Below are 26,203 nucleotides of genomic sequence, written 5' to 3' on the forward strand. Positions count from 1 at the left end.
AAAATGAAGATAATAATATTCACCCTAGTTACTTCAAAAAGACAAAATAAAATAATAGATGTAAAAGTGCATTAAAAATTAAAAGACTATTGTAAAAATGTGAAGTATTTTTATAACTCGCTTGTCATGTGACTATGACCAAATTTTCCTGAATAAATTTTCCCTCTGTTCCATTTCTTCCAAAGTAAGAATATTATTTTTAACCTACTTCATGAAGTTAATATAAAAGGTAAATCTTAAATGTTATTGTAAACTAATAAGAATTGTTTAAAACAAATTGATACTTAAAAATAATCATTTGAAGTAGGTGATAGATCAAGCTAATCCCAAGGAGACAAAGGGAGCATGACATTGTGAAAGGAAATTGAATCAACAGTCAGAAAATTTTAATGACAGTTTCAGTTCTGCTATATAAATAAGTGACCTTAAGGAAGTCATTTTTCTATTTGGATCTTAGTTGTCTTACCTTTACAAATAAAATTAGTTGGATTAGGTTATTAGTAGTAATAATAATAGTAGGTAGCATTTATATAGCACTTTAAAATTTGCAAAGCACTTTACAAATATCATCTCATTTTATTCTCACAATAAATAGGTTTTCTTATTATCTTCATTTTGCAGATGAGGAAAATGAGACAGACAGAATTTAAGTATTCTATGATCAACTCCTTTCAGCAATGAGTAGATTCAAGGCAATTCCAATAGATTTGTTATGGAAAGTGCCATCCACATCCAGAGAGAGAACTAGAAAGATAATGTGAATCAAAACATCAGCATTTTCACATTTTTATTGTTTTTGGTTGTTTGCTTTTTTCTTTCTCATATTTTTCCCATTTTATCTGATTTTTTTTGTGCAACATGATGAATATGGAAATATGTTTAGAAGAATTGTACATGCTTAGCCTCTATCATATTGCTTGCTCTCTTGGGGAGGAGGAAGAGAAGAGGAAAAAATTTGCAACACAAGGTTTTGCAAAAGGGAATGTTGAAAGCTATCTTTGCAATTTTTGAAAATAATTAAATACTATTAAAATATAAATAAATAAATAATCTAGTCCCATTCAGATCTAAATCTAGTAGGATAATGTGTAATAGGATGATCATTGAAGTCAGAAAATCTGAGTTCAAAGAATAATTCTCCTAGGCTTTGGGACTTCAGAGGTCATCCAATGGATCACCTTCATTTTATTATCGAATATAAAAGGAGTTCAAGAGATATGTCTATACTCACATAATAGTAATTACTAATGGACATCACTGAGCAAAACTCAAAACTTCTTTTTGCCTCCATTTCTTCATCTATGAAATAAAGGTGTTAACTGTTTCACAGAATTGTTGAATATAAGTGATGTTTAAATCATCGTGTTATAGAAATGTGAGTCTCTTTCTCTGTGTGAGGAGCCTCCACTTGTTCACTGATAAAATTAGCTTTGTATGCCACAAAAATTTAACTTAAATAATGCCTCAATTTGAGTCCAAGTCATTTCCTTGATGAAACAATACATCTCTTTTCTTTTTAAGGCATTTAATAAATATTTATTGATTGATAGGTTGATCCTAACCACAAATTATAGATCTCCTATTGCTGACATTTTCTTAAGAAAACCAAAAATTCCCAGTTTTCTATGTCACTGCCTCAGATACTTTTTAACATTCATCATGTAATAATAATAATTGTTATTTTGTTACATGTTATATTATGTAATATATCACATATCATATAATATATATTACATGCATATATAATATACATTACCTAATATCATATATCACATAAAAAATAAGAACTAGCATTTCTAGAACACCAAAATTTGTGAAACACTTTACAAATAGTATCTCATTTTATTCTCACAATATCCCTAGAAAATAGGTGCTATTATTATTCCCATTTTACAAAAGAAGAAACTGAAATGAAGTGACTTGTTCAGGAAGTTTTTGAGGCAGGATTTGAACTTGGAACTTGCTAGTTAGAGGTCTAGTATTCTATCCCTATATGACCTAATTGTCTATTTTACACTTTACAAGAAAAATATGTAACTGTGTTTTTCACTTTCTTCATCTTAGAAAAGTTTTTTTTTTAATTTATACTTAAATTTTGTTCATTTTAAATGCATCTCCACAAATGAAAAAAGGAACATGGAAATGTTTATTGAGTTGGCAGAATGAATTCTATGCTCTGGGTGGGAAGTATATTATAAGTATATATAAGCATATTATACATACTTATGTAAGTATATATAACACATATACTTATATATATTTATATGATATAAGTATATATATATATATATATATATCTTTATATATATATATATATATATATATATATATATATGTATACTATCAAGAGTCCTAGATGTAAAGTCAGAAAACTTAGGTTTTCATTGTTGTTGTTGTTACTGTTGTTTGTCTTTTTTCTCAAAGAGGACCATGACCTCAGGGACATGCAGGTGAATTGGGTTTAAGTGAGGGAGGACTGGGCAAGGTCACCTGCCTCACTTTCTTTTCCAATGACTTCTGGGTCCAGTGGCCAGATATAGATCAGGATGACTGGAGATGGTCCTGGATGCAAACTGAGGTTTCATACTGACTTTGATAATACATGTATGATTCAAAAAAGTCACTTCACTACTTTGGGCCTCAGTTTCCTCATCTGCAAAAAAGGTTGGAGATAACTTGATGATCTTTAAAGTCTTTTTCAATTCTACATCCTATGACTCCAACCACTAATCATTTCATAACTTAAAATAATATAAAGTGACATAAGAGATGTCACATAAACCTAAAAAGAATAACAGAGAATTGCTGCATCAACATATATGGGTCTTTGATTATTAATTTTATTCACATTTTATTTGTTTTTCATTTTTGCATTTAAATCGGTTGAACAGTAGAGGTAGGTCAATTGGAACTCTGATAATTGGACTCCATTTATTATACAATAGCTATTAGACCCAAGGAATACCTCTCAGTACTCCAGTTAAGAATAATCACGTGTTCCATAAGGAAATGGAAGCAAGGTTTCATTGGGGGAAAATAAAACAACACAAACAAAAATATGAGATAGAGAAGAAAAACACATGCCTCACCGAGAGGCAGAGAGTAGGGGACTGATCTAAAGAGAAAGAAGGAAAGGAAAAGAATAGATGTACAAGAGAACTGCCCATGAAATAAAGCCCCAACTTCTTTGACACTTCAACCTTCCTTTGACTCTTGCTAAATGATCTTTTCTCCATTGACAATTCCTTTGGTACTATTATGTCATTCCCTGGAGGTCCAAAGGCTACTTTCTCCTCAGAACATTAAGTTCCCTCCTCTTCATGGTAACTTCAACTATAGCTTCTTCATTATATTGAGTGTGTCCTGATTTTTTTCCCTTTTTTATCTTTTAAAAACAATATTTATTACATGTGATGACTTTCTGGGAGAAGTAGGGAAGGAATTCTGGAGAAAAATTATAATATAAAACAGAAGATATCAATAAGAAAATTTCTGAAAAAGAGAGACTGGGATCCTATACAAGAAGCACTTTCCAAAAAAGTCTTGGCAACTACTACTTTCTTGGTTAGCAAAAGATCTAGAGCTCTTGATTGCTGCCCTATCTGTTGTAGTCTTGAGGACTTGACAAAGCTTCTGTGTCCAGAAAGATTTTTCTTTTTATTTCATGACTCAAGATGCCATCATTCATGGAGAGCTCCTTTTTTTTAATTACTCTTTTTATAGAATACGAGTCCTGAAGTCAGTCTGGCCTCAGACTCTTAAAACATTTCCTAGCTGTGTGACTCTAGGCAAGTCACTTAACCCCAATTGCCTCAGAAAAAAACAAAAAAAGAAAAAAAAGAAAAAAAGAAAAAGAAATTGCTCCTTTTGGGTGCTTGCAATTTCACTCTTGTTCACTTAAGACTCGTATTCTAAGACAAATGGTAGTTAGTAAGGTAACCTATTAATCTATAATCTAAATGACATATATTTTTATATACTGACATAAATAAATAAATAAATTCAAGGTGTGCTGTAATTTGAGAGATCTCCCATTAAAGTACAATGGTTAAAATATCCCATAATGCTTGTCTCCATTTTCAGATACAAACCTATTCTCCATGATGACAAAGGCTGATTACTTTAGGATTATAACATTTTTCTGATTCATGCTAACAAAAACTGTAAAAAACTCTGCATATTCAAGTAGCTTGTTAATATGTGACTTTGCCTTGGATAGCAAATTCTTCAACTGATTTTACAAGACCAGAGAATTATCCTTGATAATTCAGATTCTAAAGTGAACTATAATACTAAACAAAATTTTCTCCTATCACCTAAATGAAATACTCTACCACCTAATTAAATTCTCTGAAGCACATTTTTAATTGTGTTATATTCAAAGGTAGTTGGGACCAGCCCCAATTGTAAGAATTAAATCTTCAGTGTGAATATTTATAACTCAAAAATCAGAAATTTCTATAAATCAGGGCTTGATTTATTATTTAATTAATTATCTAAACTTAATAATGAATTAATGAAAATTAAAAATTTTCATATGTGGACATACGGTTTTTTTCTTTCTTTTGGAGAAACCAGTCTATTTAACAGTACACTCCTATTTCACTTTATAAACCTTGTTTGAGTTTAGCAAGAGTGTAGTAGGAACTAAAGATATGAAATCATCAATTGACTATAGGCCCAGTAAGTGTAGGTTAACAACAATATCAACAACAACAACAATAAATAACCGGCATTAATAAAAATTTTATATTTTCAAAGTAATTTATATTCTTTATTTCATTTGAGTCTTAAAATATCACTGGATATTTGGGAGTCAGATTGTAGCTACAGACAAAGAAAGCAAGGTTGAATTGAAAAGCCTATCAAAAAGCAACCTTAATCAAATGATGAATGGATACTTTTTCCTTGGCTTAAATCCATGATCTCAAGTAAAAGTTCTACCAGAAGCGCATGGTTGACATGGTGCAATGTTGATTCTGTCAGAATATCCCTATGTCTACCTCATCAAATATAACCATGGCTCAGGGAAGTTTATGTTTTTCGATAAAGAGAATATCAAAAAGGTGTTGTTGGTCCTTCATACTGGAAGAGGACCATGATATCAGGGAGGTGACACCATGATATGCAAGTGAAGTGGATTTAAGTGAGGGAGGGCTGTGCAAGATCACCTGTCTCACTTTCCCCTCCAGAGCCATCTGGGACCAGTGTCAATTTGCACATCAAGATGACTGAAAATGGCCCAAGATGAAATGGGAGACCTGGGCCTTTTTAAGATAAGATCTTCAACAGGAGGCCATATGCCCTCAGTGATTAAGGTTAGGTAGCAACTGAAATCAAGAATCTCCTCTTTCTATTAGTCCAAAAAAATCTAAATAAATAAATGCATCTGGGAGGACTGGAACTAATGTGAATTGTTCCTTTATCACAACCTCATTTCCTTACCTACTCCTAAAGTTTTTTTTAACTAAAAAGTATACCCACACATTTTAAATTTTAATCTTCATTATTATGTTATTAAGTCTATATAATCAATAAATAATAATTAAAGCAAAGAAAGTTAAGACAATTGACAAAAGTACAAATAATTATCCTGAAGATGTCAATGAACATTTTGATCAGATTTTTTATTTCATTAACCTCTGTTAATATCTTACAGGGGGAAGAGGTTAGACAAATTAAATTTATTATGAATCAGGTCCATCAATGATACTGCCTGCCTGTCAAAATTGTTTTTGTATGAATAATACAAACCACATATAGAACTTTAGGATCTAAACCTAGCAGAAGCCTTGGAGATCACCTTTATTTGATAGGGAAGGACCTGAGGCTCAAGGAATTTAAGTAAATCCCAAAAGTAGTGAATTACAGAACTGGAGCATTTTTTCAATGATAAGAAAATCTATTTCATTAATTATTTTTTATTAAATTCTAACAAATATATTATTATAGAAATGCTTTCTCCTCCAAGGAAAGTGGGAAGATAGTCAGATGGCAAGAGAATGAGAATAACTCAAATCTAAATATCTTTTGGAAGGAAACAAGGGGAAGTGTTTGGTTTCAAAACTTAAAAATGGAAAGTACTAATAGTGCTGCTTGGCTGTACTTGGCTCAGGACCAAATACAATAAAGTCAGGTTCCCCACATTCAGCTCTGTGTGCCCATCTCTCAATTTGGACAGTGCATACCCACTTCCCCACCAGTCTAGAAGCACTCCAGCACAGACTGCCAGTTGTAATACATTCCAGGCTTCAGGCCTTTTTACAAACACAGGCTCACATTGAGTAGCAAGCACAATGGGACCTTATTATCTCTACTTCTATTTGAAAATTAATGTAGCTTTGTGAAACCGGGAGCATTTAGCCCCAGTGGTCATCTTTGCTTGATCCAAAGCTATTAAAGAGGAATATACTGTATATATATAAGAGGGTATACAGACACATAGATAAGATGATCTGGTAAACATTCCCCTCAGGTTGATTTCCTTTAGGAAATAGAGTTTGTTTTCCAAACCTCAAATTGAACATTGACTTGGACAACAAGAGGGGTTACCTCATTAAAGAATGTCTTACTTGTAATACAGGCGCCTGAAGGATTGCAGGGAAAATAGTGTATCCCACTGCTGTGGCTGCCTATTTGTTTGCTTTGTTCTGTGTTATCAGGGTGGGAGAGAGGAAACTACTGGATACATGAGCTCAATGGAAGAATGATTTCTATGTAAAAGTAAAATTACATTTGAAGATTTAATTTCCAAAATTAGTTCTTTTCATTTCCTTTCCAAAATGACCATGAAAAAAATTGAAGAGAAATCAGAGAAATAAATTCCTATCAGTACATTCAGACTTACCCATCTGTCAAATGTTCTCTTCCCCAATATAAACCTAAACCAGAGTTTCTTGACCTTTTTTTGTATCATAGATTTTCTGGCAGTCTGGTGAAGTTCTTTTCAGAATAATGTTTTTAAATTGATAAAAATAAATTCATATGGTTATAAGACAGTTATCTATCTGTCTATGATTTATGCATATAAAACATATGTGTGTTGTATTATATACCTGTGTGCATGTATGTGTGTAGATATATGCACACATATGTATTGTGTGCAGTATATCATGTATATGTACACACACACACACACACATATGACAGCTAGATGGCACAGGGTATCCACTATCAGGCCTGAAGTCAGGAAGGTTCATCATATTGGGCTCAAATCAGGCCTCAGATACTTAGTAGCTTTGTAACCCTGGCCAAGTCACTTAATCCTCTTTGCTTACTTTCCTTATCTGTAAAATAAGCTAGAGTAGAAAATGCCAAACTACTCCAGTATCTTTGACCAGAAAATCCCAAACAAAAGTCAAGAAGAGTTGGACACAGCTGAACAACAATATATTAATAAATTTACAGACCCACTGACATCTCTTCAGAGATCCCTTAAACAAAGATCCTGTTAGAGGCAGGTCAAACTGGCTACAGAAAGTCAATTGTTAAATTTTTTCATCCTGAATATTTACATCTTGGAAATTAGCAAACATTTCAACTCAAAACTTGATTTATTATCTTATCGATTATCTAGAAGTGAGACAGTGATGGAGAAAGCATTGATAATGCAAATGAAACTTTAAAATATATTCTGATTTTCATAGAGTTTTTTACTATTTTACTATTTTAATTTATTATTATACCCTGTCTTAGAGTCTTTGAATCCCAGGTCAAGAATTTCTGTTCTAAACTATTAGTATTCTCTCATTCATTGGTTGATTTGCTATATCTGCACTGCCCTTTCTGTTAGTTAATTACAAGTCCCTCAAATTGAGTATCTCAGCTGGACAACAACCTAATTCACATCAAGAGTCAAAAGACTGGAAAGAAATTATGGCTTACTTCTGGATACATTAGGACCCCTGTAACCCAGAAACCATTTGTTTTGTCCATTAGAAATGTGGCTCACTTATGTCCTCTTCAGGAAGAAAAATGTTTTGTCTGACCCCACCCTGTGTCTAAAAACACATTTATCTCTTAAGTGATTTTAAAAAGACTTTGCAATGGAGAATTAAATGGACATATAGGATGGGGAGGGAATAATTTACAATTTTTAATAATAATTTACAAATGAAAAGTTAATAATTTCACAAATTAAAGAGTTGTATAGGTATTCTGTTCCTGAAAAGCTACCCTACTACATTTGCCTAAAATTTGTTAGCTTCCACCTTTTTAACTTCCTGTCTAAACTGTTATGTCAATTATAGTGTGATTAGTGGGGACTGGTTGGCTGGAAATGCTCTTCTAAGAAGATGCTGAATGAGGAAAAAATACTGAGGGTTAAAGGTGTTTGGGACATAGGCAAGAACTGAGCAGAGTTTTGCTGGGAACTGTTGATATTAAGACAACACAAAAATTAGTAGATCTATTGAAATTTACTTTATGTCAAGTTGTTAAGAGACCATTCAATTTGCCAGTTTGTCAAATGGTCCTAGAAAATGATGAGGACCTAGAAAGATCATTGATTGGAACCATTTATTAACCAATATCAAGTTAAGAAACCTTGTGAAGAAATACAAAACTCTTTTCTAGAACTGAATGGGATCTTATTTGGGATTAGGCTGGAAAGCTGAATGTCAAAGCAGCATATCTCCAACATCTTAGATCTAAAGACCTTCAGGATACAGTGACAACCTATAACACTTGGAAATGCTGAAAGCCAATTTGGCACCCCAATAAGTTCAGGTTTAGAAATTGAGGGTTGTAGTTCTGATGAAAATGATCTATTTATCAACCATTCTGGTGTGAATGCAAAAAGCTCAGGAACTACGAATGATCTTGCAATGAAGAGAGCCATACACAGCCCAGATTGTGGGCACTGAGTGTGGATCGCAACATAGTATTTTCACTCTTTTTGGTGTTGTTTGCTTGCATTTTGTTTTCTTTCTTATTTTTTTCCCTTCTTGAGCTGATTTTTCTTGTACAGGAAGATAATTGTATAAATATATATATTTATGTTGGTTTTAACATATTTTAACATATGTAACATATATTGGATTACTTGCCATCTAGAGGAGGGAATGGGGGAAAGGAGGGGAAAATTTGAAACACAAGGTTTTGCAAGGGTCAATGTTGAAAAATTATGCATGCATATGTTTTGAAAATAAAAATCTTCAATAATTTTTTTTAAAAAAACTCAGAACTAAACATACTGTTCTAGTCTCAAAGAGCTAGAACCAAACAATTAGTAATAAGACTAACTTATGACATGGCGGGAAAAACCAGGGAAGTTGACACGTATATAGCAAGACATTAATACTGTTTGTCCTTGAAATGTATGTATGCCTTGCATAGTTTATGCCATATATGATTAAGCTAACTATTGCCAGTGTCTTGAATGTAGAGCAGCTAAATCTGTTTGTTAATGAAGAATAATTTTGTTGTTTGGGATAATTTCATCATGCTATAATATTTTATCCACTCTGGTATTCCACTTCATCAGTATGCTGCATCTCTGATTAGAGAATGGAGCCATAAACTCCACATTAAGATTTTCTGATTTATTTATTTCAATAACCAGTGATTTTCTCTATGTTCAATAATGGCTCATTTTACTATAGTAAACGTTGCTCAAGTCTTGCTACATATAGCACATATCAATTCTCTCCTACAAGAAAGAAGCCCTGATTTATAGGTGTGAAACTTCTGAGTAGGTTTTGACATCTTTCATATCTTGATTTCACATAATATTTTCATCATCTTCCTTATGCTTACCTTATCAATGAAGTCATCAGATATAAATGAATGCATTTTCTTAGTTTGCAAACTCTTAAGATCTCTAATTTATTCATCATCTGCAAGTTATTTTAATACATCTAGCATGTATATAGACCTGTACAGTTTGTATAATGCTTCACATATATCATCTCATTTGATCCTCATAAATAGCATGTCAATTTGGTACTACTATTCTTATTTCACAGAGATTGAAAGGGCAGTGAAGCAACTTGTCCACAGTCACACAACTTGTAAATGTCTGGGAAAGGATTTAAATTCAAGTCTTCCTGACTCCAAAACCAGCATTCTATCCACTATTATATACCTCCAACAATCTTCATGGTAGCCTCTTCACACAGGATCATTGCAAGCAATTCAAGATGAAATGAACAAACATATTTTTATGAAACTCTACTTTTTCTGTCTTTCCAAGGAGGCATCCTTATATTTAGCTTTAGTTTCTTTATGTCTTCCTTTTTCACTAACAGGGAGAATTAGTAATGCATATGAGATTTCTCCACAAGATATGAATTCACTGGCCATTACAGGGAAAAATATTATTTTAAGTATTGACAATTAAATTAATCTTTAGAAATATTTTAAGAACCATAATTCTTAGTTTGGGCTACTTTCTAACTCCCTATTTTCTGTCATTGTCGATATAAAAATGTCAGGAAATGTATGTTGATATTATGTAGAATATATTTCTTGAGAGCAAGGACCTTTTTTCCCCCTTTACATATTATGAACCTAACACACTGCCTTGTATGTAGTAGGGACTTAAAATAAATATTAAACATAATTAATTGAATTTATCTGGTTTTTGACCATGGACATATAACTCAACACCACATGTAAACTTTCAGATAGTTAGAATTTCTATACTTCAAAAGCAAACATAGTCTATACATAGGTTGGTATATTTCTTTTCTTTTTTCTATCTTCCACCCATAGAGCTTTATAGCCTCAGGCCTTATAAACTTAAGAAACCTAGAAAGAATGAAAATCTAAGGGATAGCTACTAATTGAGGAATAAGTAATAAAAAATTATTATATAGAAATGTGATGTAATACTGTTATGCTCATCTCTTATCAGCTTAACGGCCAACCATAATTCTAAATGTCTAATGATAAAACATGTTGCTCACCTCATGGTAGAAAATTAATGACTCAGAAAGAAAAATGAGACTATTTGTGGGAAAAACAATTTTGATGGCCTTTATATGTTTATAATGGGTTTTGGTTTTCTTTTGTCAATTAGGGAGAGCCATGGGATGGGAATGTAAGAAAGAAAATTCTGGTTAATTAAAACAAATAAAATATTTTAATTTAAAAAATACTATGCTAAGGCTTTTTATTTCTTCCCATACTCCATAAAGAAAACTTAAAAAAAAACATTTATGGTTATATAATCTACCTCATCAAATTATTATGAAGAAAAACTTTGTAGTCTGAAAAGTTATAGGCAAAATTTGATAATAACTGGCATTTTATATCACTTAAAATGTTCAACATGATTTATGATTCAGACACTTCATTTCCCATGCTACTCCATTCATTTTGGACCCTTGAATTCTCTAGCAACATTCACTGAGGACTTTGAAATCTCTACCATGCCCTATGATAAAAACCTTTTCCTTGAGTCCTCTGTATTTTTTTCAGTTTCCTTTTGTGTATTGTCTTCCTCCATTAGATTGTAAGGTCCTAGAGAACAGAATTTTCTTTTTTACATTTGCATCTCTAGTGCTTAGCACAGGGCCTAGCACATATTAAGTGCTTACTAAATGCTTTTTGACTATTGACTGTGAATTATGTTATTCAAGTTCCACAACTACCCAGTGAGTTACAGGTCACCAGTATTATTAATCCCATTCTACAAATGGTGTGACAGATTTAAAGAGGTTAAACAACCTGCCCATTTTCTCATAGGTATAAATGTTGGACATGGGACTTGTTTCCAGGCCTACTTAATTCCAAGTCTAGAAATCTGTTTATAATAGACAGAGATTATGCTTAAGTAAAGGATTGGTGTGGCCTTCAAATCTCTGAACCAGTATATATCCATTTCTTATAACCTAAGGAGAAGAACATGATATAAGTGGATGGTATATCTAAGTATATAAAAGTGGCCTCCATCAAAATAAGATATAACAGAATAATTGTTTGCTCACCCCTAAAGAGAAGAGTAGTTTAATCACATACCAATTTCAGCAGGAAGATGTGTGATTTGGTTTTTTGGCAAATCCAGAATTCTCATCGCCTGAAAGAACTGAATATAAGTAGGAATAGTTTGAATCAGGGTATTTTCTATGTGCCATTCTTTTAGATGAGTTTGTTCCTGAAGGGAATCTGGGAGTTCCTAAAATGAAATGAAATTATATGAATCAACACCATGTGAGGAATTTGGTGCTCATTGATAATACACATATATTTATGCACACACATTACAATATATACAATAGTCAAACAAAAGTGTATGTTACCAAAAGAGTTAGGTATTAATCTTCTATCTATGTAGCCACTTGACAAATAAAGCACAAGAGGATCATAGAGGTCATTTACTTTAGTTTCAAAGATTTGTCCACTTTTAAAAACGCATTGAAGAGACAATAATTTTTTAAAAATCAGATGAAACTGGTGAAACAGCAAAAAGTAAGAAAAAAAATTGAGGGGAGTGGGAAGGGGGGATGAGGATGAAGAAAAGATGGAGAGATAGTGTAAAATCCTTAACTTACATTATAACAATTAACATTTTCAATGATTTTTATGGCTTTCCCTTAATCATATTCATAAGCTACTAATGAAGTTTTAATAATTTTGCTGCATTTTTCTCACTGCTAGACACTTGATAAATATTCCTATTGGCCAATATAAAAATCTCTCCAAACAGCAGAAAGAGGTTGGTTTTATAAGGTACAAATAAAAGAAAGAACACTAAAAAGTCCAAGTAATCTGTGTTCTAATTCTAGAAGATGGCTAATTAACTGAAGAATCTAGAACAAATCATTTTATTGTGGAGACCATAGAAACCAAGGAGGTCCACTAATGTTCACTCCAGGGAATCAACCAAAATGACACATAGCATCTCTTTTTCTCCTACTCCCTACATTGGTGAATCACCAGCTGCCTAAATATTAAGCCAGATCCTTTTCCAATTCCTACTTCCCATTCTTTTATCCTGATTCAGCTCAACTTCACCTAATCTATATCTTCCTTTTGCCTCTTCTACTGAGCCTTCTGGGATTCTGTTCCATTATTTATCTTTATTTTATCCTTTTCTTATAAAATTTCTTCCATTTACTCACACTCATAGAGATTTGCCTCTAACCAGATGTAACTGTAGCTCTATCTACTTCTCTACCATTAACTGCCTTTTATATCCTGCTCCCCAGTATATTCATCCTGCAGGAGAAGTTATTATATGTATTCCCAGGTGCCATTTCCAAAATATATCTTTACTGCCATCACTCCAAATCTTCTATATTTTATTCCATTTAAACTTACCACCCAATAGAGATCCTAGTAGCAATTTTTATTGGCTCCCAGGGCAGTTTTCTTGCTTTCATAAGGAATTTAGTATCTCACTTATAGTTTTCTTTAACTCCTGTCCTTTTCCTGAGGAACCTCATGTTGATGTCTCTTCTACTCAACTTCAGTTACAGACTGGAAGGGTCACATCTTTGTCTTGTTCATCACCTACAAAGTGATGCACTTCATTGGGCAAAAACTAATTGATTTTCCCACCTGTCTTAGAGTCTTTCAAACCTTTTTTCCCTCCTCAGTTTTGTCATACCATTCTTTTCCCTTTCTTCTTTAACAAAGGGCCTATTTTGATCGAAAAAACAGATTCTATTCTATATCTTACCCTCATCTCTATATGGTAAAATCTCTTTATATCATTTCTCTCCTTTTCTCCAATCCCCAGTGAAGTGATAATATGAATCTAAATCTACCATTGATTGCACTCCCTAACATTTCCTTCAGCAAATTTTTCTCCCGATTCATTCCTTCTCATTAACCTTCAGTCTCTTCCTATCTACTAATTCCTCTCTATTGTCTAAAAAGACATCTGTCCTGAAATTTTGGCTTATAAGATCCTATGTGAATAAATAAATCCTATATCTTTCTCCACCTTATCAGGCAAATCCCTTGAAAAAAATTGTATATACTGATTTCTCTTATTCCTCTTATCTCATTCAGTGTTTTTAAAACTCTAATATTCTTCCATCTAACTGTGACCTTCTATCTTTTCATATTTCCTATTGCTGACTTCTCTTAAACTTATTCTTTCTCTTTGGTTCTTGACATTATTTTTTTCTTCCTCCTCTGTCATAATCTGGCTTCTGACCTTACAACTAAACCAAAACCACTTTCTCCAAAGTTACAATTGACATCTTAAATGACAGATATAATGCATTTTTCTCAATCCTCAATCTACCTCAAATTCTCTGCAAACTTTCTCATACTTTTCCCCTAGACTTTCTTCTCTCCTCTCAGATGTTTTGTTGTATTGATTGCTCTTGTTTCTTCTTCTATGTATTTTGTCCTCATTCTCCTCATCTGGTTCATCTTCCCCTACATATGTTCTAACTATTGGTATACTATTTAATACTTCCCTTGCCTTCTTTCATTTTGTCTCTGTATGTTTCTGTCTGTCTCTATCACCTTTCCATCTTTTTCTCTTTGTTTCCCTTTCCTTTCTCTCTTCTCCTCCTCTCCTCCTTTCCTCCCCTACACACACACACACACACACACACACACACACACACACGGGGCGGGAGAAGGGGGGTGCAACTTTTATGGTAAGTAAATCAGCTCCCATAAACTTAGTTATTACCTCTATGCAAATGCCAAGATCTATATTTCAGGCCCAAATCTCCCTTTCTTGAGCTTTAATCATACATTTCCAACTTTGTTTTTACACATTTTACATTGAAAGTCCCATTGACATCTCAAATTCAGGATATCAAAATTGATATAGCTATCTATACTAGTAAATACATAGCAACTGTAATCTGTATTGATTATATTTAATCATAACTCTCATTAGTCTAAATATTAAACAAAACATGCTAATCACTGATTTGTAGCATTTTTCAACTTCTGAAGTACAAATGTTCACCTAGCAAATTTAACAATGGCCTCCGTTTGGCTGATTTGAGTTGCCCCACATACATTCCTGTTTTTTACCTTTTCAAACACATTCCTTGAAGACACTAACAAATTTCTAGTCACCCCAGTTTGCAGCTCTGATATTATTTTGTCACTCATCCCATATGTCTAAGCAGTTGCCAAATATTTTATTTTCTACCTCCATAATGTGTTTTGTATCTGACATCCTTTCTCTTCTCCTATGACCACAATTCTAGTTCAAGCCTTCATCAATTTCTACCTGGGATTCTGAAACAAGCTTCTAAAACTATTGTTTCTAAAGTATAATAAGTCTTTCCTTGTCTCTCCTTATTGAATCAATTATGAAGGTTTTTACTATCTCATGGATCGACTCTAATGGGTTAAAAGAGTTAATACAGACTCCAAGAAATATTTTGTACACAAGAAAAATTTAGATCAATAATTTTAATCTATAAACTTCAACATTAATTTTATTGGGTGTTCATTTGACTATTGTTATGCAACAAAGTATTGTTGTGTCTTTCATTTTAACTATGTAACTCTCATAGCAAAATCTACTACCATCTCCTACTGGAAGTTCATTCTGATCCTTCTCCAAATTTATAACTATTTTGTGGAAAGAGAAAAGTATTGATCAGGGTTCCTCTAATCAATTGGGTTGCCAGGTCACTTGATGAAATCACAGATAACATCAGACATAAAGTGTTAAAGTAGTTGACTTTGCACCTTATCAAAGGATATAACACCTTCAGATTTTGAATGAACTCTTTCCCTCTTAGGCAGTTTGTGAAATCTTGAATAACTCATATCCTGAATGAGATTATCTGTAATTTGTAAAGGATGAGAAACTGGAAAGTTTCCATCAGTGCTTATAAAGGAAGGATAAAGAAGTATTTTTTGTTACTATTTTGAGTGATATGGAAAAACTTTTCTCAATTTGATGGAATTATAAGGTAGTTTGTCAGAAATGATTGAAGGCAAGCCAAACCCCTGGTGACATTTAAAAAGGCAGCCAGGTCTACAGATAAATACTCTTTGGGGTATAAGCCAAGACAGGAGCTGTATTATAATGTGAAAGATAACCCTCTTTTGTAGTTGAAGATAAAACCTACTGTGGAATAATTGTACCCCTGAAGAATGTCCTCCCTCTTCATCACCAAAGATATCTTGCATAGGACATCTTGCCCAGGAGGAAATGAAGCACTCATCATAGAAGATACCCAGAGAGTTCAACTATGCAGATAAACTAAACTCTAAAAAAAGAGCCCAAGGAACACAATTGAGCTATTTGCCACAAAAAAAAAAAAAAATTCAGTGCTCTAGGAGGACCCACAAAAGATAAGGAAGAGTTAGAGCCTCACAGTTCTAGAAGTATGGGTCCTCGTTGCCACATACGCCTTTCAATACATGTATTCTTGCCAGAGATGCTGTGAGCATTTAGGGACATTGTATCACAAATTTATGGAGGAATGTTTTTTTATTCCTGTTCCTGTTTTTACTCCTGTCCTGAAATAAATAAAAATATTTATTTCACTAAATGCCTTTTCTTTGAGCTAGTTATGGTCTCTAAATAAACTTTATTGGTAAAGATTTGAGAGTTATTTTAAGAGTACAAACCAACTAAGTACCTTGAACTTGGGATAGTCAGTACACCTAGAGCCCCAACCTAATATGCAAGTTTTGGAGAAATATAATATTTATATTTACTTTTTTTGTGCACTACCTTCCTGAAGAAAATACAAGCTTCTTGGAGCATCAATTGATTCCTTTTTATCTTAGTATTCCTGGTATATAGCATAATGTTTGGCATATGGTATATATTTAATAATAATAATAATAATAATTACATAGTGCTTATTATGTGTCAGGCACTTGTGCTAAGCACTTCACAATTATTGTTTCATTTTATCCTCATAAAAACTCTTCAAGCTAGAGTGTTACTATCCCCATTTTATACATAAGAAAACTGAGGCAAAGGTTAACTGACTTGTACAGGGTCATACAACTAGTGAGTATTTAAAGCCACATTTGAATCCGGGTCTAGGGAAGATAAGTGGCACAGTAGAGAGAGTGCCAGGTCTGGAGTCAGGAAGACTCATCATCCTCAGCTCAAATCCAACCTCAGACACTTACTAACTGTGTTATTCTTATCAAGTCACTTAACTCTATTTGCCTCAGTTTCCTCATCTGTAAAATGAGGTAAAGAAGAAAATAGAAAATCACTTCAGTATCTTTGCCAAGAAAACCCCAGATTAAATCAATCTCATACAACTGAAACAAGTCAACAACTTCCTGACTCCAAGCCCAGAGCTCTAATCACTCTGCCACCTAAGTACCCCAATTTAATTATTTAATACTTGTGGAATGAATGAATTAGTGGATGCAAATGATAGAATGATGCTGAAAGATAATACAATCCTTAGAAGAAAAACCACAGTAAAGTTGACACTAATTCCACAATATCAGATCTAAAGCTTTACTAACTCCTGCAGACATTTAGCTCTTGTATAACTCTGCAGGGCTTTTTTCCCCTTCTGATATGGACCATTTCATTCTTTGCTTCATTTTCCCACTAGGTGTACATTACAATGTAATCCATCTCATATCTTTGTCAGTTTATGACAGCTTAAAAAAATAAAATGCTTGGATTGCCTCAAGGCTGGTAATGAGAAATCTCTCCAACTTCCCATAGAATTTTTTTATGAGTTTCACAGTTTTCTGCACCAAAAAAAAAATCCTTTGCTGTTCAAAGCTGTCCATTTTTTTTGTCCCCTTCCCTGCTTTTATTTTTTTCTTGTCTTTATGATATTTACTACATTTTTGCTTTATCATGTTTATTGCAATATCCTTGATCCATGATTGACAAGATATAAAAATCAACAGCTTACCTACAAATGGAAAAGGCTTATCTCTGTCACCCATTAGTTCAAGACACTGAGATACTAGCAAGTATTTTGAAAAATTCCCAGGCATAGTAGAATGTTTCTATGTATGTATGCATATAGTTATAAAATGTAAATGAAGATGATTTTATTTTATATTACATCTGACTCTCACAAGAGCCCTATGAAGAAGGTAGTAAAGGCATTTTTAAGTCCATATCACTGATGAGAAATCTGAAGCTCAGAGAGATTATAGGATTTGCCTGTCTGTGATCCTTATGGCTATTGTGTTTGAATCATGTCTTGATTCCAAGTACAACAGGAAATGCCATAAAGCTTTGTCTGAAGAAAAAGATAGCCATTTAAGAATTACATGTCAGCTTAAAAAATAGTGGAGTGAGAGAGGAAAGGAAGAGAGATGAGATACTGACCTGATAATAAAATCAAAGATTAAACTTTTAGTATTGTGGCACTGGTGGTTCCATTGTCTCATTAATATCATTTATCTGGACATAGCAAAATATTTTTTAAAAGCTTCTCCTATTCATGCTGTTATTAAGAAAACATTTTAGGAGCCCAGATAATTCTGGGCTCTACAATGCTCACCCTTATGTGCTTTTCCCCAGATCTTTGATTATAAAATGTATTAATGTTCTTTATTTCAATTTTTAATTCACAATTTGGAAAAAAATGACTAATATGTGAAAGATCTAATTTTTGCTCAGTAATAAATTATTTTATGACAGCTGCCTTTTGAATGAATTCAGTTCTTAACTTTCTTTGGAAAATTCTTAATTTCCTTGATCAATTTAATTCCATTCACATTTTAAAAGTGCCCATTATATGCAAGAAAGACAAAAACAACATAGTTCCTGCCCTCAAGAGACTCGTATTGGGGGGAGAAGGGAATAAGAAGGTGGTGATGGATAAGACATATATAGTAAGAAGCATAGTACAAAGAAAATTGAGGAGGGAGAAACAAATAGCAACTAGCATTATCCTATCTTGGGACTACTAGACAAACTATCATGAATCCATCAGCAAAAAATAAATAAATAAACAAATAAAATTAAAAATAAATTAAAAAAAAACAAACAAAAAGATTCCCATATGAGGTTTTGGGTTAAGGGATAATAAAAAAATCAAATTTCAAACTATTCTTCATAGCTAATCTAATACAAACCCTTCTTTTATAAAATAGGAAACTTCAGAGAAATTAATCACTTTTCCAAAGTCACATATATACAGAAAGAAAGATTTGTACCTAGGTCCTTTAACTCCAGAATTAGTGACCTTCCCACTACATTATGCTACCTCCTCAAGCCATTTTATCAGTGAAACTATCAACAGTAAGTAACCAGAAACAGTGATAATAGTCTACAGAAATAATTTAATATTAATTGTACCTAAATAAACAATCTAGTAGTAGGCCAAAGGGGAAAAAATGTATGATAGTTCTACTTATGACATTCTTTTTTTATTTACTTTCTCCCTTACCTCTCTGCAAAAAATACGACTACTTTCTTTTGTATGTCAATTAATAAAGAAAACTAGTTACTTTGGGAAAGGTTGTATACATAAAACATGTATCTGCATATATTTATTTGAAATAATGAATATAAATAAATGATTACATGATGAATTATGTTCATCCACCAGGCTGGAATCCTGATAAAGGAAACTGAACTCAGACACCTTCATCATAACTCACTCATTGTCAGATGGCAATGTTGTTGCTTGTCCTTTGTTTTTGAAGATGATCGATAACATCACAGTGCAATGTTTTGACTCTGGAATGAATTTCGTTTAAGTCTGTTAAGAACTGCACAAAATCATCAGCCTCACTCTTTCTTCATGAGTCACTGAAGTCTATTTGCAAAAATCGAGACAACTAGTGATGGCTCATGATGCAATAAATGAACTTGGCATCTTTAATGTCTGACCAAGCTCTAAGTGCTCCACAGTACTAACTTCAGCTGACTTCATAGACATTGGAATAAATGGTTCTCATCCATCCATTTTGCTGGAAGAAGTCTTCACATGGTTTGGATAAATATCCAAATAATAAATATCCAAATTTAACTCACTGGCAAGTTTGAGATCTATTGGTTGCCCTTAAACTTGTTTAACCCATCTGCTGGTATAGTTTTACCAAGATGTGGTTGCTGTACATGCTACAGTTTCTTGGACCATAGGTGAGAACTGATGAATTAGGTAAACACCAAAGTGGATGAACAGTCCTGAAAACAGCTGCATAAGCCCTTGCATCAGAGCTGTTAGTCCTCCTGAGCACCACAATCAGATGGTAATAATGAACAATGAAAGCACTATGTGACAATTTTTAGTATCAAAATCAAGTCTCACATCACTGAGATAACTTCTCTTGCTAGTTCCCCTTATACTTCTCTTTTCACACAGTGTCTACTCTCTTTGCCAAAGCAAACATTTGCCATGATAATATTCCATTCCCTGTTTTCTAGCACATCCCACTCTCATCCCTCATTGTTTCACTAATTTGCATTTCTCCCATCCCAATATTAATTTTTTCCTAATGCCTACACATTCGTATCTCTCTCAATTTTACAAACCTTTCACTTGATCCTACTATATCACCCTATATCTCTTCTCCCCCTTATGAATAAATTCCTTGAAAAACTCTCTAAAATCAACACTTTGACTTCCTCTTGCCTCCCTGGATTTTGAACCTGGTTTCCAATTTAATTATTCAACTAAAACCCTTTAGTTCAAAGTTACCAATGATCACTTATTAATAGATCAGTTGACCTCTTCAACCATTGACACTATCAATCACCTTCTCCTGAATACTTTTTCCTTTAAAGGGTTTTTTTATGTACTTTTCTCTCCTAATTCTCCTCTTACCTATCTTGCTCTTTCTCAGTCACCTTTGCTGGATGTTTCTCCATGTCATGCCGGCTGACCAGAAATGTTTCCTCAAGAGTCTGCTCTGGATCCTTTTCTCTTCTCAATCTATATAAAATGTGCTTAACCTTTTGGTGAGTCATGATTCATTAGGCTGTCTAGTGATACGTATGGATCTTTAATAATATTCTAAAATCCATAAAATAGAATTCTTAGGATTATAAAGGAAACCAATTATATAAAATATAATTATCAATTTTCTTTTTGAAAAAAGTTAACAGACCATAGATTTAGAACTCCTGCTTTATATTAGTTGATGATCCTGTCAACTCTAATAGGTCCAATTATCTTCTCTATGCAGATGATTCTCAAATGATCCAACTTAACTTTTCTCCTGACCTCTAGTCTTATATCCAGCCACTTGTTGGACAATTTGATCTAGATATCTCATAAATCATCTCAAACTCGACATATTAAAAATAACCCATTATTTCCCAAAAAAACCCTTTGTTCATCCAAACTTCTCTATTACATTCAAGGGGACCATCACTCTCAAAGTCACACAGGATCACAACAATAGTGTCAACTTCTCCACCCACACTTATCTTGCATATCTTATCAAGTGTTGTCATTTCTAAATTCACAGTGTCTCTCATAAGATTTCTCCTTTTCTCCACTAATAGAGCTGACTTTCTGGTGCAGGCCCTTATCATCTCAAGCATGAACAGTTGCAGTAGTCTTCTGATGGATTTTCTCTCCCTATTCTGTTCTGCCCTAAACTCCACTTCCAAAGTGATCTTGCTAAAATTCAAGTCTTCCCACATTTAATGATAATTCTTTGCTCTTTATTATCTCATGATTAAATAGAAAATTCTATTTGACTTTTAAACCTATTTTTAAACCCATTCAAAAATTTTCTCCTTCCTACTTTTCCAATTTTCTTAAACTCAATTCCAATCTATACATACTGCAATCTAGAGACATTGACCTATTGTCTGAGGTCCACATAGTAACAGTTCATCTTTCAATTTAGCCCATTTATACCAGCTTTTCTTCATGCCTGTGGATGTTTCTCACTTTGACCTCTTGTATTCTCTAACTTACTCTGAGAAGTCAATTCAAATCCAGCCTTCTTCAGAAGCTTTTCCTGGGTCACCCCACTGCTATTTCAAATTAAAATTACCACCTATTTATATTATATGTGTATATATATATATATATATATATATATGTGTGTGTGTGTGTGTGTGTGTGTGTGTGTGTGTTAGTATGTCTTATATGGTTTACCTGCTATCTCCACTGTTGAAATATAAGCTATATTAGGGCAGGGACTATAGTTTTAATTTTTTTTTTGCATCCCCAGCACTTAGGACAGTATCTGTTACATAGTAAATTCTTAAAGATTTTTAATTGACTGAGTGAGTACTTGTGGTAGGGGAAAATAATCAATACTGTGTAATTTGAGAAAACCAACTTTCAGTTATTTAAGCATCACAAATACCTTTAGAGTTGCCAAAATGAGATATGGTATGATTTAAGAGACCTTGGCAGAGTTTAACCTCAAAAAATAATAACACAATAATCATAGTGATAACAGTTTTCCACCAAGCCCTTTTCTGATTTTTCATTGTAGTTTGAAATGACCCTGCATTCTCAAGGGTTATTCCAATAGAGCCAAGGCTCTAACAAGTTCTACCAAAATCCTGAATACAGTTTGGAAAAAAGTCACAGTTCTTTCTGAATGAATGTTTAAAAAATCATAAATAGTAAACTGGTCAGTTGCAGATGATTTCTTTGTGACAACCTACGATACAAAGGCAAGTTCAAAATGACACAGTCCCCCAGTGATTTTGACAGAATAGTAGAAAATTAGAAAAGAGGGTACTAAGAATCATTCAGGTTTTTAGACCAGCTCTAGACTTTAACTATTGCTACTCTAAATGTGAGCCTCTTCTCTAATGATCAAGCATACCTACAAGAACAGAAATGAATTGAACCAGACTTGCTATTCTTACTATCAATATTAGCAGAAGTGATTTATATAGGTTTTCCTTAGAGAGACAAAGAAAGGAGTTTTTTTCATCCTGTAATCAAAAGCAAAAAGAAACATTTCACTAATGGTAAATATTTTCAAAAACACTATCATGAAAATAATTGTAGTTTACATATCAACATCTTTTGTTAAGGATGGATGGATAGAAAAATTCTAAAACTAATTCAATAAGGCCCTTAAAAATAGTTTAGATTAAATCAGAAATGTGACATTCTTGTCCATTTAAAAAAAAAAAAAAAGTTGGCTGCAGCCAGAAATTTGCCCATTCAGATGTTAATGAAGAGAAAGAAAGTCTATATGTCTTGTAGAGGGAAGAAAAAGAGTAAGTATTTATATAGAATTTACTATATACCAGAAGCTATACTAAAAGCTTTTTTGTTTTGTTTAATTTTTATAAATATTATCTCATTTGAGATTCACAATAATCCTTCGAGGTAAGTGTCATTATTTCCATTTCACAGATGAGGGAAAATGAGGCAAAGATTAAGTGGCTTGCCCCAGGAGCATACAGTCAGTAAGACCTAATTGAACTTGAACTCAATGCCTTGTCACTCCAAACTCGATACTTTATCTGCTGTGCCACCACTGAGGAAATGTCTGTTCTTACAGAGTGATTTTTGAAATTTTAAATATGCCCAGAAAGATCATTGTGACAGTTGTATGGTAAACACATCTGGACAGGTGGTGCTGTCTTATAATTAATAATATAATGAAGCTATGAAGGTTTAAATCTGTGATATACATACAAAAATAAAAATCCCCTAAGTGCTGAACCTTATAACATATGTGGTTTATAAAATGAAAATGATGAATATAATAGAAGGCATGTATTTTTAATAACCATTCTGAATAAGATTAACAGTTCTGAAACATGCCAGATGGTTGGCCATAACCAATTTATCACTTCAGACTCCAAACTGTGGGAGGTTCTAAGAAAAGCTATACTTTCAATAGACCACAAGGATGTTGAGAATGATCGACAGAAACCTATAAACATATAAAACCAATCAAAGATGCATGTCTGATGTGATATCATAAAATATAAGAGACTTATATTACCCTCTACATCTCGTTATATTTTGTATGGCTCTCTCAAACTATTGGGGCTTCAATATGTAAAGACTGTAGGCTTCATTACAGGCAATCTATTATAGTCTGCAGAAACAAGTTACTTTTTCAAGAAGGCTTAGAGAGATGGAGGGATGAGGAATGTAAGTGTTACATTGGTTGAAAGGAGATGTTTACACATTGCACAAATCTGTATAAGAAAAAATTTTTTAAATATAGTTGCAGATATAGAAGGCCAGCATCAGACCAACTTGGATATTAGCTAGTTATATGAGCAGAAGCTTATTTTAAATTCATTTTAATTTTTAAAAAAAACCTTTCAAAGCATTCTAGGAATTCATTTAAAAGTTAAGTCATTTCAGTTCTGACTTTTATTCTCAAATCAGTTTGACATAGGTAAGTTGCCTGAAAGAATTCAGAGGCATCACCAAGGGAAATAATTTTTGAAGAATCCCATCAATAAGTTTTTAAGCCAAAACAGGGTCTGCCATATAACTGACAATTCAGAGGCTGTTCAATGGTCCAGTTAGTTCATAAAATCAAAGGTATAGTATTATTTTATGGGTCAAAACACCTTTTGTTATCCCAATGTACTCTGGAACATTTAAATATTATGGTAATTGCTGTTACTATATAGACTATCCATAATCAACAATTGAGTGCCACTTCTATAAAATCCTCAGTAGTAAGAAAACTATTTATGACAGCCTCTAAAATAAAACAAAGCAAAACAAAATGTTTGTACTATCTATGCTAGAAGTGATCATGTACAGCTAAGAACAAAGGAAAACTTTAAAAGTGACATGAACAGATTTTTTGATGGATAGAATATTTATTGTGACAGAGGTTATGACTGGCATTCAGTAGATTGCTCATAAAATCAAAGATGTTGACAGAGAAAAGATTACAGAGACGTTTTTACAAAAAAAAAAAAAAAAACTATAAAAGATAAAGCTCAGTCAGGATCCTGTTCACAGAACAGAAAAAAAAAAAAAAAACATTCTTCAAAACTATGGACAAAGACAGAAAAATTGTTCTGGTCAAATGAGTAGGGTGGCTTATATAGTTTAATGGTTGGTTCAAGCAGACATCAAATCTAAAAAAGCTCTAGAATTGGAAGGTGGGAGTTTACCAAAGGATTAGTTACAACCAGCTTCACTGCACAATTATTTTGTCCCCAGGACTTCCAGGCCTTGGGTGTCAATAGTCTCTTAAAGATAGAATATCCCCCAGAATATAGTGTATCTTCTCCAATGATGCTATTTTTGAAATAGGAAATCATAAAAATTCTAATTTCTTTACTCTGGAGAACAAAAAAAAAAAGCACTCTATGACCAAGAAGATATAGGCTCTGAACAACTACATCACTTTAAGCAAGAAAGTCCAAGCCAAGGCAGCTATGGGCGATATACGTCTAGTCTCTGTGGAAACCTTTTCATTTCACTACAAGATAAGGTGCTATTGCTATTGTTGAAAATGCCAGCAGATGTAACAATCAGCAATGTTCCATACCCAGCTGACTTAATGGGTAGATTAAATACTTTCTGTATGTAAATGGACGTAGAATGTACACAACATTAACATTCCTTTACTGAGGTATATGTCCACCCATAAAAGTTGCCACCAGCTGGTATAACTTATGGTAAGTCTTAATACACGTTTGTGGGAAAATTAGACCTCGGCACCAGCATCTGTGGGGAAAGATGGCCTCAAATTTACTTGTTTCATTCTATTTTGGTAAAGGTCTATGCTCTCAGAAAAGTAGAAATTTCGAAGAAAAAATAATATTTTTAAGACCTTGAAGACCCTCACATGTACCAGGATTATTACAGAGAATAAGCAGGAAACAATTTAATAGGTATTTATGGTACCCTAAGGACATGCATGGATGGTATAGAAGAGCAATTCTGAAATCTCTTTAGAAAGGTTGTGCCACTTTTCAGAAGGGATTTTGGTAATGACAAAGCTTCACATGAAAGCTGTCATAAAAAAATATTATTAGGACATTCTAGGTCATGTAGTCAATGCCATTTTCAATAAGTATCAGAGCAGAAGAGAGCAGGATTCATGTATATTAAGAGAAAACAGAAAAAAACAAGAGATATAGTATCTCCCAGAAGCAGAAAGATCAAAGCAGCCTAGGTCGGGCATTCCAGACAATCTAAGCCTTTTAAAAAGAAAATTCAAAAGAGAAGGGTCACTCATCAAAATAAGACACAGTAGGTTAGAAAGCATGGCCCCAAATCCGTTAACAGGAACAACTTTTAAAGGAAAGGCACATCAATAATAATGTTTGCACACTGGGATTTAGAAGAATTCACCAGGTTCTAGTTGGCCTGGTTTCAACTTTCACCTACACAAATGTGCTTTCCAAGAAGTATTTATGTTGAAATGCTCCAGAAAGCCATTTTACCACAAGTTCTCCCTT

The 26,203-nt window shown here is 33.2% G+C and overlaps 1 protein-coding gene across 2 annotated transcripts in view; it reads right to left on the reverse strand.

Moving 5' to 3' along the window:
* LRRC2 (leucine rich repeat containing 2) overlaps nucleotides 1-26,203 on the reverse strand; it is a 182,406-nt gene that overhangs the window by 75,424 nt on the left and 80,779 nt on the right. For both annotated transcript variants that reach the window (XM_031937676.1, XM_031937683.1), the window contains one exon: nucleotides 11,962-12,118. In XM_031937676.1, coding sequence (XP_031793536.1) covers nucleotides 11,962-12,118 — 157 coding nt within the window. The remainder of the gene's footprint in view (nucleotides 1-11,961; nucleotides 12,119-26,203) is intronic.

The sequence above is a fragment of the Sarcophilus harrisii genome, chromosome 1 (genome assembly GCF_902635505.1).
Source record: "Sarcophilus harrisii chromosome 1, mSarHar1.11, whole genome shotgun sequence".
Lineage (NCBI taxonomy): Eukaryota > Metazoa > Chordata > Mammalia > Dasyuromorphia > Dasyuridae > Sarcophilus > Sarcophilus harrisii.